Source organism: Ipomoea nil, unplaced genomic scaffold (assembly GCF_001879475.1).
Source record: "Ipomoea nil cultivar Tokyo-kokei standard unplaced genomic scaffold, Asagao_1.1 scaffold1576, whole genome shotgun sequence".
In the NCBI taxonomy this organism is placed as follows: domain Eukaryota; kingdom Viridiplantae; phylum Streptophyta; class Magnoliopsida; order Solanales; family Convolvulaceae; genus Ipomoea; species Ipomoea nil.
In genome coordinates, this window is record NW_017618004.1 from 3,751,204 (window position 1) to 3,766,408 (window position 15,205).

Consider the following 15,205-nt stretch of genomic DNA (forward strand, 5'->3'; position numbering starts at 1 on the left):
TTTAGATTTGCGGACTATGTGAATTTGGTAGTGTGTTTGTAAAATTAAGAAATATTAAATTTTGGTGTTCTTCTTAAACCAAACCAAACCAAAACCAAACTTTTTCAAATCGGATTGAACTATAATGTTAAACTGAATGGTATAATTTTATTTTTTTTAATACCGAAAAAATCGAACCGAATCCCGAAACATCAATCCCTAAAAATATGTATGAAAAAATGGCTCAAGAATGCTAGAAAGTCTAAATTTGATTTACATCTGTATAGATTCTAAGAGCGAAGTCCTATGAGCTCATAATTAATCCGACAAAACTAGAATCATCTAAGTTATTAAAAATAAAAAATTGAATCTGATTGATTTTAGGAGTGCAAATACAATGCAATGCAATGCAACGAGATAAAAGTTAAAATAAAAAAAATGATGGTCGGTGTGGGGCAAACGCGCGCGAGACTGAGAGAAGTAAGTTGACCATAGGAGGGGAGGTGAGACCCACCAAAATGCTCCCCGCCAAGATTGTCGCAGTCGCACCAAACCAAAGCCCCCAACGTAGAAGTATCATTGTGCAAGTGGATGCAGCTTTTTCAGCAGCCTATCATCTTTGAATTCAATAATTTTATTAACAAATCATTTCTCCCCCTATGCCCCCACAATATTTAATATTTGGATATACGCCTTCCTCTTAACTACCTCTCATTAAAAAAAAAAAAAAAAACAAATGCCTATATTTTATATACAATCTTAACATCATCTCCCTCTCTTATAATCTATATAAATATAGCCACCTCCAACTTTTCAGAGACTCACTGTCTCTCATCTTCTTCACAGCTCCAGCGAAGGAGAGAGAGAGAGTTGAGAGCCTTTCAAGAAACTGGTCACAAATTTTTTTTATTTCTCCATTCTCGAAAATTATTTCATTCTATATATAGATAGCTAGCAATGGAGGGAGAGAAAGTGGGAGGTGGTGCGGCTCAGCAGAGGAGGCAGATGAGCCGGAACTTCAGTAGCAACTTCAGTCGGAGCGTGAGTAGAAGCGCGAGCAGGGCGAGTCGGATCATGGAGGAGGTGTTTACTCCGGTGCATGCGCGGCGGAGCACTCGGGCCGAGGAGGACGAGGAGGCTCTCCGGTGGGCGGCGCTGGAGAAGCTCCCCACCTACGACCGCCTCCGAAAGACCGTCCTCAAATCCTACGCCGAGAACGAGGACGACAAAGTCCTCCACAAGGAGGTCGACGTCCGAAAACTCGACATGAACGTCCGGCAGGACTTCATCGACCGTACGTTTAAGGTCGCCGAGGAAGATAACGAGCGGTTCTTGAAAAAACTCAGAAACCGTATCGACAAGTAAGCAGCTAGCCTAATTTTACAAATATTTATATGTTAACTCGATAATTATTTACAATTGAAGCATGTGCTCCATCTCAACTAAAAGTTTAAGCTATAGTTGGATTGCACATTAATGGTTATATGCTCATATTTACAAATTTACTTTTTACTGTGCAGAGTTGGGATTAGTCTGCCGACGGTGGAAGTTAGATTTGAGCATTTAACGGTGGAGGCCGATTGCCATGTCGGCGACAGAGCTCTTCCCTCACTACTGAACACCGCCCGGAATCTCGGTGAATCGGCGTTAGGCTGCGTGGGGATTCGACTGGCCCAGAAAACAAAACTCACCATCCTCAAAGATGTTTCTGGGATTGTAAAACCGTCGAGGATGACATTATTGTTAGGACCACCATCGTCGGGAAAAACGTCTCTTTTGTTGGCCCTTGCCGGAAAATTAGACCCCACCTTAAAGGTCAATTACTAGTCAATTCTTTAATACTGTTTATTACTCAATAATAATGATTTTCCATCAATTATGCATGACAGTTGACACCACGGAAATATCTTTAATTATTCCAAGATTTATGATATATTATTGTCTTCTATATAGAGTAAAAACTTATTTAACACTACTGTTAATTAAATATGTGAAACAGGTTAAGGGAAATATCACTTACAATGGTCACAAGCTTAAGGAGTTTGTACCGCAGAAAACCTCGGCATACATTAGTCAAAATGACGTGCACGTTGGAGAAATGACGGTTAAAGAAACCCTAGATTTCTCAGCTAGATGCCAGGGAGTTGGGAGTCGATATGGTATTTAATTAGTTTTACTTTTTAATTTCTGGAAAAATATATAAATTGTTTGGAGAATAATTGATTGAGTCTGAACACACAAATTTGTGTAGAACTCCTTACCGAGCTTGCTAGGAGGGAAAAAGAAGCAAAGATCTTTCCTGATGCTGAGATTGATCTTTATATGAAGGCAACTGCAGTTGAAGGGGTTAATGAAAGTCTTGTCACAGATTACACGCTCAGGGTAAGTAATGAAAAAGGGCAAAAGTGGAAGTTTGCAATTTGACCAAATATATATATCTCTTTTGACTTCTCCCCTTTGAATATACTGATGCATATATATAGGTCACCACCAACCCCCTTAGCTTGCTGCGTTTTTCTTTCTTTTGACTATTTTGAATCAATAAACTCTGCACTGTCCCGTTTACACATACTGTGTATTCCCACTGGGGTTGGAACCAGAACCACAGTTATGCTGTTTGATCACAAGATTATTGGCAAATAGTCAAAGTCATTATTAAATATATAGTAAAAAAAATTTTAATGATTTAATTTGGTGCAGATTCTTGGACTAGATGTGTGCCGTGACACAATTGTTGGGGATGAAATGATAAGGGGAATTTCGGGTGGTCAAAAGAAGCGTGTGACAACGGGTATGTACATATATATAGAACTTGATTTTGTTTACTACTGGATTTAACATAGTAATATCTGTTCAAATATACAATCTCAACGAGTCTATGTTGAAAAGCTATAAGCTAAGAGCTGAAAGCTGAAATGCTATAAGCTCCGAGCTGAAAACTGAAGAGCTGTTAAAAGGTAACTGTTATTGTAGTAAAAATGGCTGACTGTGTTTGGGTTAATGGTGCAGGGGAGATGATTGTGGGGCCGACAAAAACGTTGTTCATGGACGAGATATCAACTGGGCTGGACAGCTCAACAACGTTCCAAATCGTGAAATGTTTGCAGCAGATTGTGCATCTAACGGAGGGGACAATCCTCATGTCTCTCCTCCAGCCTGCTCCTGAGACGTTCGATCTCTTCGACGACATTATTCTCCTGTCCGAAGGCCAGATTGTGTACCAGGGTCCAAGAGAGCATGTTCTTGAGTTCTTCGAGTCCTGCGGATTCAAATGCCCCGACAGAAAAGGCACTGCTGACTTCTTACAAGAGGTTACGTCGAGAAAGGATCAAGAACAATACTGGGCAGATAAGAGGAAGCCATACAGATTCATACCCGTGAAAGAATTCGCCAGAAATTTCAAGAGTTTCCACGTTGGTTTGAGGCTAGAAAACGAGCTTTCAGTTCCCTATGACAAATCAAGGAACCACCAGGCAGCTTTGGTGTTCAAGAAGTATACGGTTCCAGTTAAGGAGCTTTTGAAAGCCAATTTTGACAAGGAATGGCTGCTGATCAAGAGGAACTCTTTTGTGTACGTATTCAAGACGGTTCAGATCATCATCGTGGCCATAATTGCGTCCACTGTGTTCTTCAGAACCAAGTTGCATACTAGGAATGAAGACGACGGGGGGATCTACATTGGAGCATTGCTGTTCGCGATGATCATCAACATGTTCAATGGTTTTTCTGAGCTGACAATGACGATTCAGAGGCTTCCTGTGTTTTACAAGCAGAGGGATCTTCTGTTCCATCCGCCATGGGCTTTCACTCTGCCTACGTTTCTGCTCAGGATTCCCATATCTGTGTTCGAGTCGATTGTTTGGATGGTGATAACATACTATACAATGGGATTTGCTCCTGAAGCTAGCAGATTCTTCAAGCAATTCTTGGTGATTTTTCTGGTCCAGCAAATGGCTGCCGGTTTGTTTAGGCTCATTGCGGCGCTTTGCAGGACGATGGTTATTGCAAACACAGGTGGAGCTCTGAGTCTCCTCCTTGTTTTCCTTTTGGGTGGCTTCATCCTTCCCAAAGGTTTGTCCACTGGAAAATAAAACCCGTAACGTGTTTGATAAAATGTCTCAGAGAGTCTAGATTGTTTAGCTAACAAGACGACACAATTCTTGATGACAGGTGCAATTCCGGACTGGTGGGGTTGGGGCTATTGGATTTCTCCTTTGACCTATGGCTTCAATGCTTTAACCGTCAATGAGATGTTTGCTCCAAGATGGATGAACAAATTTGTATGTTTTCTTGCTTATGAGCACTTCTCAGTTCTCTCCATATCTTTTTCACCTCAAAAACAAAGTTTCATATATCCTGATGATGTACTTGCATTGTGTATTCACAGGTTTCGGGCAATATAAGATTAGGAACAAAAGTGATGGAGAACTATGATGTGTTCCCTGAAAAGAGATGGTTTTGGATAGGTTCTGCTGCGCTTTTGGGATTCACTGTTTTCTTCAACATTCTATTCACCTTCGCCCTTATGTACCTTAACCGTGAGTAGCCAACTTCTCAGTTCTCATAAAACTATGTAGCATATACTGCTTTTCAGTTTTCACTCATTCATTAGTTTCTGAATTGTGTTGTTGTGTATCACAACAGCTCTTGAGCAGAAACAAGCTATAATATCCAAAGAGCAGGCAAAGGAAATGGAAAATGAACAAGAAGAGTCCTCAGAATCGCCTAGACTAAGAACAACAAAGTCGAGGAACAATGGACTTCCTCATTCATTATCTGCAGCTGATGGAAACAACTCAAGTAAGAATCTTGATTGTATGAATTTTCACATGGATGTAAATATGTAATAGTTTCTGACCTTATACCGTTCTTTTTCAGGAGAAATGGAAATCCAGCGCATGAGCAGTCGTACCAATAAAAATGGGCTTAGTAGGAATGAAGATTCAAGCCTCGAGTCTGCAAATGGCATTGCTCCCAAGAAAGGAATGATTCTACCATTTACACCCTTAGCCATGTCCTTTGATGATGTTAAATATTTCGTGGACATGCCTGCTGTAAGAATCAATAGCCCCTGTCTCGTTTTTTCTTTCCAATGACACGAAACTTGTGTTTCTGATATAATTGAAATATTTACAGGAAATGAGAGATCAAGGAGTGACAGAGGATAGGCTCCAACTACTGAAGGGAGTAACAGGCGCATTTAGGCCTGGGGTTTTGACTGCATTGATGGGAGTCAGTGGAGCGGGAAAGACTACGCTGATGGATGTTCTTGCAGGGCGAAAAACCGGTGGTTACATTGAAGGGGACATCAGAATATCGGGATTCCCAAAGAAGCAAGAGACCTTTGCTAGAGTCTCCGGTTACTGTGAACAGAATGACATACACTCACCTCAAGTAACAATTCGTGAATCGTTGATATATTCAGCTTTCCTTCGGCTTCCTAAAGAAGTTAGCAATGAGGACAAAATGGTAGGAGATTCTATTCCCCAACATAATTTTTTCTTTAAATCAAGATACTAAAGCTAGTTTCTTTTGACATTTCGTCCAGATTTTTGTCGATGAAGTAATGGATCTTGTTGAGCTGGAAAACCTCAAGGATGCGATTGTAGGGATCCCCGGAGTTTCTGGTCTGTCAACTGAACAGAGGAAGAGGTTGACCATAGCAGTTGAGCTGGTTGCCAATCCCTCGATTATATTCATGGACGAACCAACTTCTGGTCTTGATGCGAGAGCTGCAGCTATCGTTATGAGAACTGTCAGAAACACAGTGGACACCGGGAGAACTGTTGTTTGCACCATTCATCAACCAAGCATTGATATCTTTGAAGCATTCGACGAGGTAAAGGCTCCACGAAAGTAAAACAAAAAAATAAATAAAATGTTTGCCAGCATTTTACGACTTCCTCTAATACATGCATCTTTCTGTACTGTGCTTCAGTTGCTGCTAATGAAAAGAGGAGGACAAGTGATCTATGCAGGGCCATTAGGCCAACAGTCTCATAAAATTATCGAGTATTTTGAGGTACCCAACTTTTTTACTTCTATCTTGTTATTACATCATCAAATTAAAGAAAGCACTAAATTAAAAACTGATCATGGAATGCAGGCAGTTCCAGGAGTACCTAAAATCGCGGAGAAGTATAATCCAGCTACCTGGATGTTAGAAGCGAGTTCGATCTCCACAGAACTCCGGCTTGGAATGGATTTCGCTGAATACTACAAATCATCATCTTTGCACCAGTAAGTTCAAATATATATTAATCAACTCAAGACTCAACTGTGGTGTATTATGAAATAGTTGAGCCTAATATAATGTTTATATATGTAACAATGCACAGACGAAACAAGGAGCTTGTGAAAGAGTTGAGTACCCCTCCCCCTGGAGCAAATGACCTTTATTTTGCTACCCAATATTCTCAGTCCACATGGGGCCAATTCAAATCCTGCCTATGGAAGCAGTGGTGGACTTATTGGAGAAGTCCAGATTATAACCTTGTTAGATACTTCTTCACTTTAGTTGCAGCACTAATGGTTGGCACAATCTTTTGGAATATTGGTGGCAAAATGTAAGTCTTCAGTCTACATAGAATGAACAGTCTTCATAGTTTCATTTCCAGTACTAATTATTCCCATTTCCATGTGATTCAGAGAAACCGGTGGTGATCTTATGACAGTCATTGGAGCTATGTATGCAGCCGTACTGTTTGTTGGAATCAGCAATTGCTCAACCGTACAGCCCATTGTAGCCACCGAGAGAACTGTGTTTTATCGTGAAAAAGCTGCTGGAATGTACGCAGCATTGCCATATGCTATGTCACAGGTCAGTAACCATAACCATAACCATAACCATGTTTTCGATTTCTTCAAGATTTCAAGAAATTCATAAGAGCAACCTCGTAACTTGGCTTGCAGGTTGTTTGTGAAATACCATATGTTCTTGTTCAAACTACATTTTACACTCTCATAGTGTATGCCATGGTGGGATTTGATTGGACAGCAGCCAAATTCTTCTGGTTTTACTTTGTGACATTCTTCTCCTTCCTCTACTGGACATACTACGGGATGATGACTGTTTCCATCACACCAAACCACCAAGTGGCCGCCATCTTTGCAGCAGCATTCTACGCGCTCTTCAACCTTTTCTCCGGTTTCTTCATCCCCAGACCCGTGAGTTAAACCTTTTCTTTCTTACATTTCTTAACAAACTAACCATGCTTGCTAATAGTACGTAAACCACAATTCTGATTCATGTGATTGCATTTACAACAGAGAATTCCCAAGTGGTGGATCTGGTACTACTGGATTTGCCCCGTGGCATGGACCGTATATGGGTGCATAGTTTCACAATATGGAGATGTAGAACAGACCATTAAGGTTCCAGGAATGACTTTTGATCCTAAGATCAATGACTACATCAAAGATCATTTTGGGTATGAATCAGACTTCATGGGACCAGTTGCTGCAGCTCTGATTGGTTTTGCAGTGTTCTTTGCATTCATGTATTCCTATTGCATCAAGACATTGAACTTCCAGCTTAGATAAGTTATGAGTATGGTACTCCAATAATATGCAGGTAGCACTAGCCACTAGGGGCTTGTAAATATAGTATAATATATATATTGTATTGGTTTGATAAAAAAGAAATTAGTTATCACAATTGTTGCATAGAAGTGGGTTAATAAAGTACTGTAAAAAAAGTACTATTTTGGAATTGTAAAAATAGTGTTCCCAGACCTATCATATAGGTCTCTGTACTTTTTTTTTTTTTTTTTTTTTTTTTTTTTGAGGAAATATAGGTCTCTGTACTTCAACAAGAAATTTTGCAAATTCAATGACCGTCGACACATTCTATACTTGCAGTTGATAATTTTTGTACATGTAGTTATTATATTATGTGTAAGCAATTATCAAATCAAATTCTGTATCTATAATTGACACATTCTATACCTGCAGTTGATAGTTTATGTACCTATAGCTATCATATTATGTGTTAGCAATTATTTTGTATCTATAGTTGACATATTTTGTACCTGCAGTTGATAGTTTTTATACTTGTAACTATTATATTATGTGTCAGCAATTATCAAAGTTATTTGTTTACATGGACAAAAACGGTTAACTCTGGTACAAATAAACAAAATAATCTGGCTCCCATTCTTCTATTCCATGCATTTTAGGGGTAGGTTGATATATTTAGTAAGAATTAATCTGGCTCCCATTCTTTCCGCAAGGTAAAACACATTCATAGACTAAAGAAATGAATTTTAGCAGTGAAAAGTTTATTTCACGACCAAATTATCAGTTCCTAGATTGTTTACAAATTACAAGAAAGGACAAGAATATCTTGCTTGATAAAATCCTATTTCATGTCTTTTTGACAAATCCTAGGCTGTGATGCTCAAAGGGGAAGGAATTGAAAAGACAAAGGAGTAATTACACCATAAATGGCCAATCTTCCAAGACCACTCAGAGTGCTTGGATTGGAGTAGTTTCACCCTTGCTAATTCCTGAGCTGTTGTCAGGAGTTCTAGCATGAAATGCCGATTGCCTCGATGATTCTCCCGTCAACTTAAGCGATAGGGGCAAAGGGTCCTTTTGGCCGGAACGCGTTTCCCCTAAGCTCAGTCGGGACATTCCCACGAGTTCATCTACATTCACGGGTTCTTTCGGGACTACTGGAATTGGCTTCAGTATCTGATGGCGGGAGGTCTCTGCGCCGCCTCTATCTTCATCCAGAGCAACCGCGTTTGATGGCCATATTGGGAACGGAATAGGGATGTAAGCTGGGATGAACTGTGGATAGACCAACGGGATTTCAGTCGTGACTGTAAAATTTTCCTGAACGAGCTCAGTTGGAGTGGCGTCCATGGAATCAACATCGGGCTTGAGAGAGAGATCTAAAGAAGGCAGCGAGTCTGCGGAGTCGGTTTCCACCGCCTTCGAAGCGGGAGGAACCAGCTCTGCAGTCTCGGTTTCTAAGGCCTGCGGGGGGAGCATAAATTGTTCTTCTGGCATCGGTTGGGGATCTATCGCCTGTGCAAAAGCATAAAAATCAAGAATTGATATATGAACAGATACTACATTGTAACAGAGTCAGTAGTACTAAAAAAAAAACAAGAATAGATATATGAACAGATACTGCATTGTAACAGAGTCAGTAGTACTCAAAAAAAAACAAGAATAGATATATGAACAGATACTGCATTGTAACAGAGTCAGTAGTACTCAAAAAAAAACAAGAATAGATATATGAACTAAAAAAAAAAACAAGAATAGATATATGAACAGATACTGCATTGTAACAGAGTCAGTAGTACTCAAAAAAAAAAAAAAAACAAGAATAGATATAAGCATTCTAGTGAGAAAGTGGTTTGCTATGAAAAAGCGTAATCAATCGCAAGCATGTAGAGTGATAAAAACACGATTCGAGAAGGAAGACGTACCACCGCATCTGGAACCATATCGAAAAGACTAGAACGCCTCTTTCTCCGAGTAGCATTACTATGGCGGATAAAATACTTCTGGGCATGGCTAGCTACCTGGGTGGGTGTTCTCGTGGTAACAAAGTTGCGTGATATGCCCCGCCAATCTCCTTTGCCCAACTTCTGTAGACCAAGCAGGAAAAGCCGGTGCTCTTCCTCGCTCCACGGAACACCTGCAGACTGAATCCATCAGAGGTGCTTTTAACTTTCCAGGTTCCCGTCAAACTACACAACTAAAACTTCAATTTTAATCCAATCAAGTAGAAAACAGAAACATAGAGCCACACGAATACTATTCAGTCTTCTCTACAATCTTCGATTCTAAAACCAAAAGCCATATTATCACATTCCAGGTTTCAAGGGATAAAACCATTTAAACCAATGAAGAATTCATGTAGCCTTTAAACCATTTATAGTAAATTCAAGGGATGCTATTAGATATACGATTCTTGGGTCAGCTAGAATTGTAAAACTTTCTGCAAGGAAAGGAGTCTTTACTAAATATAGCTATGATGATTCATGTATAAATATGAGTTAGCATCTTAAAATACATTGATTTCTGCTAAGGGAAGGGAATGATGTGTTCTATTAAAAACATTTCATTTAGCATTAATAGCAACCAAAAGATCCAACATAGATGTGATATAAACACAGCAATCCAAATTTCCAAGAAAATCAATATCTTTCAGCACATACAATCCAAATCCAAATCCAAATACAAATAGTGACTGAATTATCTTCAAATTAAATAAAAAGGAGGAAAATTGAAGAAATTAGGGAATTGAAAATGAAATGAATTGGACCTTTCTTTCTCTCAGCCCGGCGATTGGTAGAAGAAGAAGCATGAGCCGGATCATCGGAGAGGTACCCATCGGTGGAGTGGGCGGGCTCCCGGAGAACATCCCAAGAAGGAGAGCCGCCGGGGTTGGGCGAGGCGGCGGCGGAGGAGGAGAGATTCCCCATGCTCGCACTCTTCTTCATGAAGGAGCCCAGGTTCCCCATGCTAGCACTCTTCTTCATGATCGACCCATCCGTAAGCCTGACCCCGAAAAGGCGAACGCTGCCACCTGCGGCGGCGGCGGCGGGGCCACCCCTGGACGGACACGTCCGGGAGTTGTGGCCGTCGTTGCTGCAGTGAGAGCAGCGCCGAGTCATCCTGGGGTCAGCTGACTCGGCGATTCCACTCACCGAGTTTTCAGATAAGATTTTAAATTAAGTGTTTATAGGTATTCATAGGTGGAGACGAGATTTCGTGGAGGCGAAGGACTCAAAACTAAAAATGGGTTATGAATTTATAGCAACCCAGGCAGGCAAGATGACAGATTCAAACTATAGTACAGTACTGCTAAATTTGGCGATCAAGAACATTTACATAATACATAGTATATTTCGGGGATAACTATATATCGGATTATCCTACCGCGCCACGTCACTTGTTTGTCTCTTCCCAATTTGGATCAAATCATCAATTCCACAACCCTTTGTTTTGCGACTTTTCTAATTACTTATAAATTTAAGAGTTAATAACCGATTTCGTCCTCTGACTATTGTGAAACTACCGATTTGATCCTCGACTATAATCTTTACCAATTTAAGTCCTCTATTATTAAAATCTTACTCGATTTAGTCCTCCGTTAACATTCCATCTATAAGCTGTTAAATTTAAGGGCAAAAATGTAATTTCACATTTCTCTTCCTTCTCCCCGTTTTCCGGTTTTCCTCCCATCGCCGACAAGTGCGTGGTTTGTATACCACCCGTCATCACGGACCAGAGACCATCCAAAACGGCCGAAAAAATTGTGGACATTGGAGTGTAACGATGGAACATCAGCCACCATACACCAACTCCAACTGAATCCAAGCTCCAGACGCCATTTCAAATTGGAACAGTCCAAGAAGGGAGTCAAAGACAAACAACCATCCATTGAAGCTGCTCTGCGGTCACCGTAAAACATGGAGAGACCAAGAATCACTCGCGCCCATCAAATTTGTTGTTCGGTGAAGTCGCCGTCGAGAAGAAGCAACGTTCATGTCTCGTCATTGGCAGTGGCGGCTTCCGAAGGAGAAGGTGACGGCGGCTTCGAGAATTTTTAGCGAGGAGTGGAAGAAGAATGTCCTTTCTAACCCTCAGGACAATATTATTTTCTGCGGGAAACTCATCTCTAGCAAGAAACAGCAACGGTTGCTGAGAAATGCAATGCGGATCCCGGAGAAGAAGATCGGGCATGGTGGTGGCGGGATTAGTTGATGAGTTTTTTATGCAAATTCCTTTTGATGGTAGTCTCGTGCCTCCTGTTAAATGCATTTAAAGTTTGTTTGACGTGCACTTTGGTGTATACAATAGCCATATGTGTTTACCAAGTGCATCCTATGGTATTGCAAGTTATGCTCCTTTGGATTGTGTCCTTCTGGTTTATTGGTTCGTGGATGATTCCTTTTGGAGCGCACTTGGTGGGTTTTAGTAAAGAATCATTGACATTTAGAGGGCAGGCTTTGTTAAGCCTATTGACTGATGTAACCGTCTAACCGAGGGCCTAGTTGGAATTTTAATTCTTCAATGGTGCTTATCTCGTTTCCGTCCCCTTCCTTGTGATTGGTTCAAATTTAGCGTGAGAGGAAACTGGATCTTTGATCTCGTTCTTGGATGCTTCATGTTTCCACTTGTAAATTAACTCTCACAGTTCAACCTCGACCTGCTTCCTATGCTGCCTTCCACTCCCGTCACACTCTCCAGCGTTGAGCAGTCGATAATGGCACGAGATCTGGTGGCTATGGCGCTCTACGCACTAGTACTGGTCGTGTGTGCTCCGATGTGAGTTCAGTCGCCTTTGCTTTAGCGTATTTTAATGTGCAGAGGATGTTACCGCTAATATTTCTGGGGTTCGTCATGGGGATAATATACACTAGGTCTAGGAACCTCCTCCGGTCGATACTCTTGCACAGTCTGTGGAATGGCTTTGTATTCATAGATTTAATGAAATAAAATCCTTTGGCATTACAAATAATGGTGTACAGCAATTCAGCAAAGCTCTGATTTCATTATTCTGCAAGCACAGACAGATAGACAAAGCCCCGACGGGAGCAATGGAGTTGAGAGACATCAAGAATCAGATTAGTCGAAAACTGTTGTCATCGTCCTCCATTCGAACGGAAAATGGTGACGAAGCGTGAGTAGCGGAGACGGAGCAAGGGGAGGCTGTGGCGGCAGAGCGCTGAGCTGCAATGTGTATTTACCTTATTATCCTTGGAGAAAACGGAGGTTTCACGGTCAAAGAGAGGAAGGACGAAATCGGGTAACAATATGAAAATTGAGGACTTAATTTGGTAAGGATTATAGTCGATGACTAAATCGGTAATTTCGCAATAGTCGGAGGACCAAATCGGTTATTAACTCTAAATTTAATTACCCACGGTTTAGTCCTAAAACAGTTTTATTTGTATTTTTAAGGAAAAATTGTGATGTATATCCTCCATAATATGTCAATTATCAACGTCACCCATGAATTATTAGTAATGTAAATGTTGATCTTTAATTTTTAAAACGATACATATATTGCCCCTCTTGTATTACTATATGGGAGGAAAATTGAGGGACAACATATACTTAAAAAGATAATTCGGAATTGGTCCTAGCTATGTATGGCCAAGGCTACAACACAAGGTTCTCAATTGTTGGAGCTCATTTTTTTCAAAAACTATATATATTTATGTATAATTTATTATTTTTATACTTGATAATTATGTTTTTTTAAATTTATAAATTGATTTTAATTGCAATGGAAGAGTTTTAGAAAATGTTATTTTAATTTAAATCATGAATTAAATAATAAGGATGACAATGACAATGATGACGTCGATGATGATGATAATAATGTTAGTATGTCTCAATCCAATCCTCAATTGTTATCCATTGCAACCAATTTGATCGTTTCAAGTGATGTAAAGTTTGAGAGGCATGCACTTATACCAAAATGTGCTATGCACTTAATTTCTCATTTACTCATTATCCGTTTTGAGCGTACAATATATAAATATTTTCGTCTCATTACGAAGATCTCAAATTCAATTTGACCCAACCCAAATCGAAAGTGGACCTCATGGACCCTACATATATTTGCACCACAAAATAGCCACGCACTTACAATGCTATTTTTGCTCATTTTTTTCCAACAATCCCCACATGAATGAAAATTGATTTTCGGAATTGTTTAAAAACAAAATGACTGTGTTCAACGGCTGATCCCTCCATAGGATAGGTAGGTGTCACCCGTTGAACATTCCCTTGTGAAGATATGTTTACTCTACTAGTTGTTTGGTAAAACACAATATCTTTGATCTGACTGTTGTTTGTGTAAAAGACGATATATCCCACACAGGAACCTAGCTTCCAACCATGTTATGTTCTTATGGCTATACCTGTTTTGGTCATGGGTCACAATTCCTGGTTCTACAAGAATTTCTAAAGAATTAAGCCCAATCAATTCTCCTTTAAAGCGACATCACTTCTCTCTCAAATAGGTGATTATCCCGCATACTCACACATGTCAACCGATAATTTGAATCATTAAAGTATTAACGTGCTAGCCTCGTATGAGAGTCATTGTTCTAACGAGAAGTTGTAGGAAATCTGAGACACCCAAATTGACACAGTTAGTTCCATCTGAGTTAAGTTGGGTTGTGCCAAACATTAAAAATATTGATGCGACTTGACCAATAGCCAAAAATTACAATAATTAATTTTTTAAAATTCATCTTCTTTAGTTTAAATATATTACATTTATCAATACTTGATTAAATATGAGTTGGGTTGGATTGGACCAAATAACAAAAATTTTAACCTATCCCACAACCCAAGTTTGGTTTTTCTTCAATTTCTTTAGTTTATAGTTATTAATTTATCATTCCCAAAATAAATATCAATCGTTATGTTGTGGAACCGTGTTCACCTTGTAAGGTGGACACGGTTCTATATTCATAATTTTTTTTGAACACATATATTCATAATTACTACACTATACGTTCATAATTATAAAGCTATATATTCATAATTTTTTAACTTCATATTCATAATTATTGAACTCTATATTCACAATTACAGAACTCTATATTTATAATTACTGAACTATATGTTCATAATTATAAAGCTATATATTCATAATTTTTGAACTTCATATTCACAAATAGTTACGGAACTATATGTTCATAATTATGTTCACAACTCTATATTCATAATTATAGAAATATATTCATAATTATGAACAGTTTTGGAACCGACAACATAATTTGCCAATAAATATGGATTAGGCCGGGTTAGCAAAAATAAATAAAAATCTTAGTCTACACTAACCCAATAGCCGCCAGCCCAAAAAATTTTAAAAAGCAATTTTTTCCTCAATTTTGTTAGTCTATAGTTATTGCAAGTTATCACTTTATGTATTTATTTTATTATAATAAGTTACAAGTTAAAAGTTTTTTATCTACATCTTTTTTGTTATAGTTGATCTTATAATTATTATCATTTTAATTTATAAACTTTATTTTAATATAAGTAATAATTATTATCATCATTAAAACAATATAATTAATATTTTGTATTAAATAACTTTGTAATAGATTTCTGTTCAATTTTTATAAAATGAACCAAAGAAAAAAAAACATAATTTTCTTATTTTCAACTAAACAGAAAAAAAATGTTTTCTAACATTCAATTAAACATTAGAAAATGATATATATTTTTTTTAAAT

General features: G+C 38.8%; 2 protein-coding genes and 1 pseudogene across 3 annotated transcripts; 2 read left to right on the forward strand and 1 right to left on the reverse strand.

The window, feature by feature from the left end:
- Nucleotides 1–704: 704 nt before the first annotated feature.
- On the forward strand, nt 705–7,806 carry LOC109190605 (ABC transporter G family member 35-like). Its single transcript, XM_019341126.1, has 19 exons — nt 705–1,340; nt 1,500–1,794; nt 1,979–2,138; nt 2,231–2,361; nt 2,680–2,770; nt 2,989–4,050; nt 4,150–4,259; nt 4,367–4,517; nt 4,624–4,779; nt 4,858–5,033; nt 5,116–5,448; nt 5,528–5,818; nt 5,918–6,001; nt 6,086–6,219; nt 6,318–6,545; nt 6,628–6,799; nt 6,892–7,146; nt 7,249–7,724; nt 7,776–7,806. Exons 1-18 carry the CDS (start codon nt 937–939, stop codon nt 7,519–7,521), a joined length of 4,506 nt encoding a protein of 1,501 aa, XP_019196671.1. The 5' UTR covers nt 705–936; the 3' UTR covers nt 7,522–7,724; nt 7,776–7,806.
- A 394-nt stretch (nt 7,807–8,200) lies between these two features.
- Nucleotides 8,201–10,886, reverse strand: LOC109190797 (transcription factor MYB1R1-like). Of its 2 annotated transcripts, none has more exons than XM_019341413.1 (3): nt 10,265–10,886; nt 9,423–9,634; nt 8,201–9,012 (listed from the first exon to the last, which is right to left on the reverse strand). In XM_019341413.1, exons 1-3 carry the CDS (start codon nt 10,614–10,616, stop codon nt 8,446–8,448), a joined length of 1,131 nt encoding a protein of 376 aa, XP_019196958.1. In that variant the 5' UTR covers nt 10,617–10,886; the 3' UTR covers nt 8,201–8,445. The 2 variants fall into 2 exon arrangements, with proteins under 2 accessions (XP_019196958.1, XP_019196959.1); XM_019341414.1 differs by having other exon boundaries at nt 9,426–9,634; nt 10,265–10,881.
- Nucleotides 10,887–11,490: 604 nt separating this feature from the next.
- On the forward strand, nt 11,491–12,463 carry LOC109190340 (annotated as a pseudogene).
- Nucleotides 12,464–15,205: the final 2,742 nt, after the last annotated feature.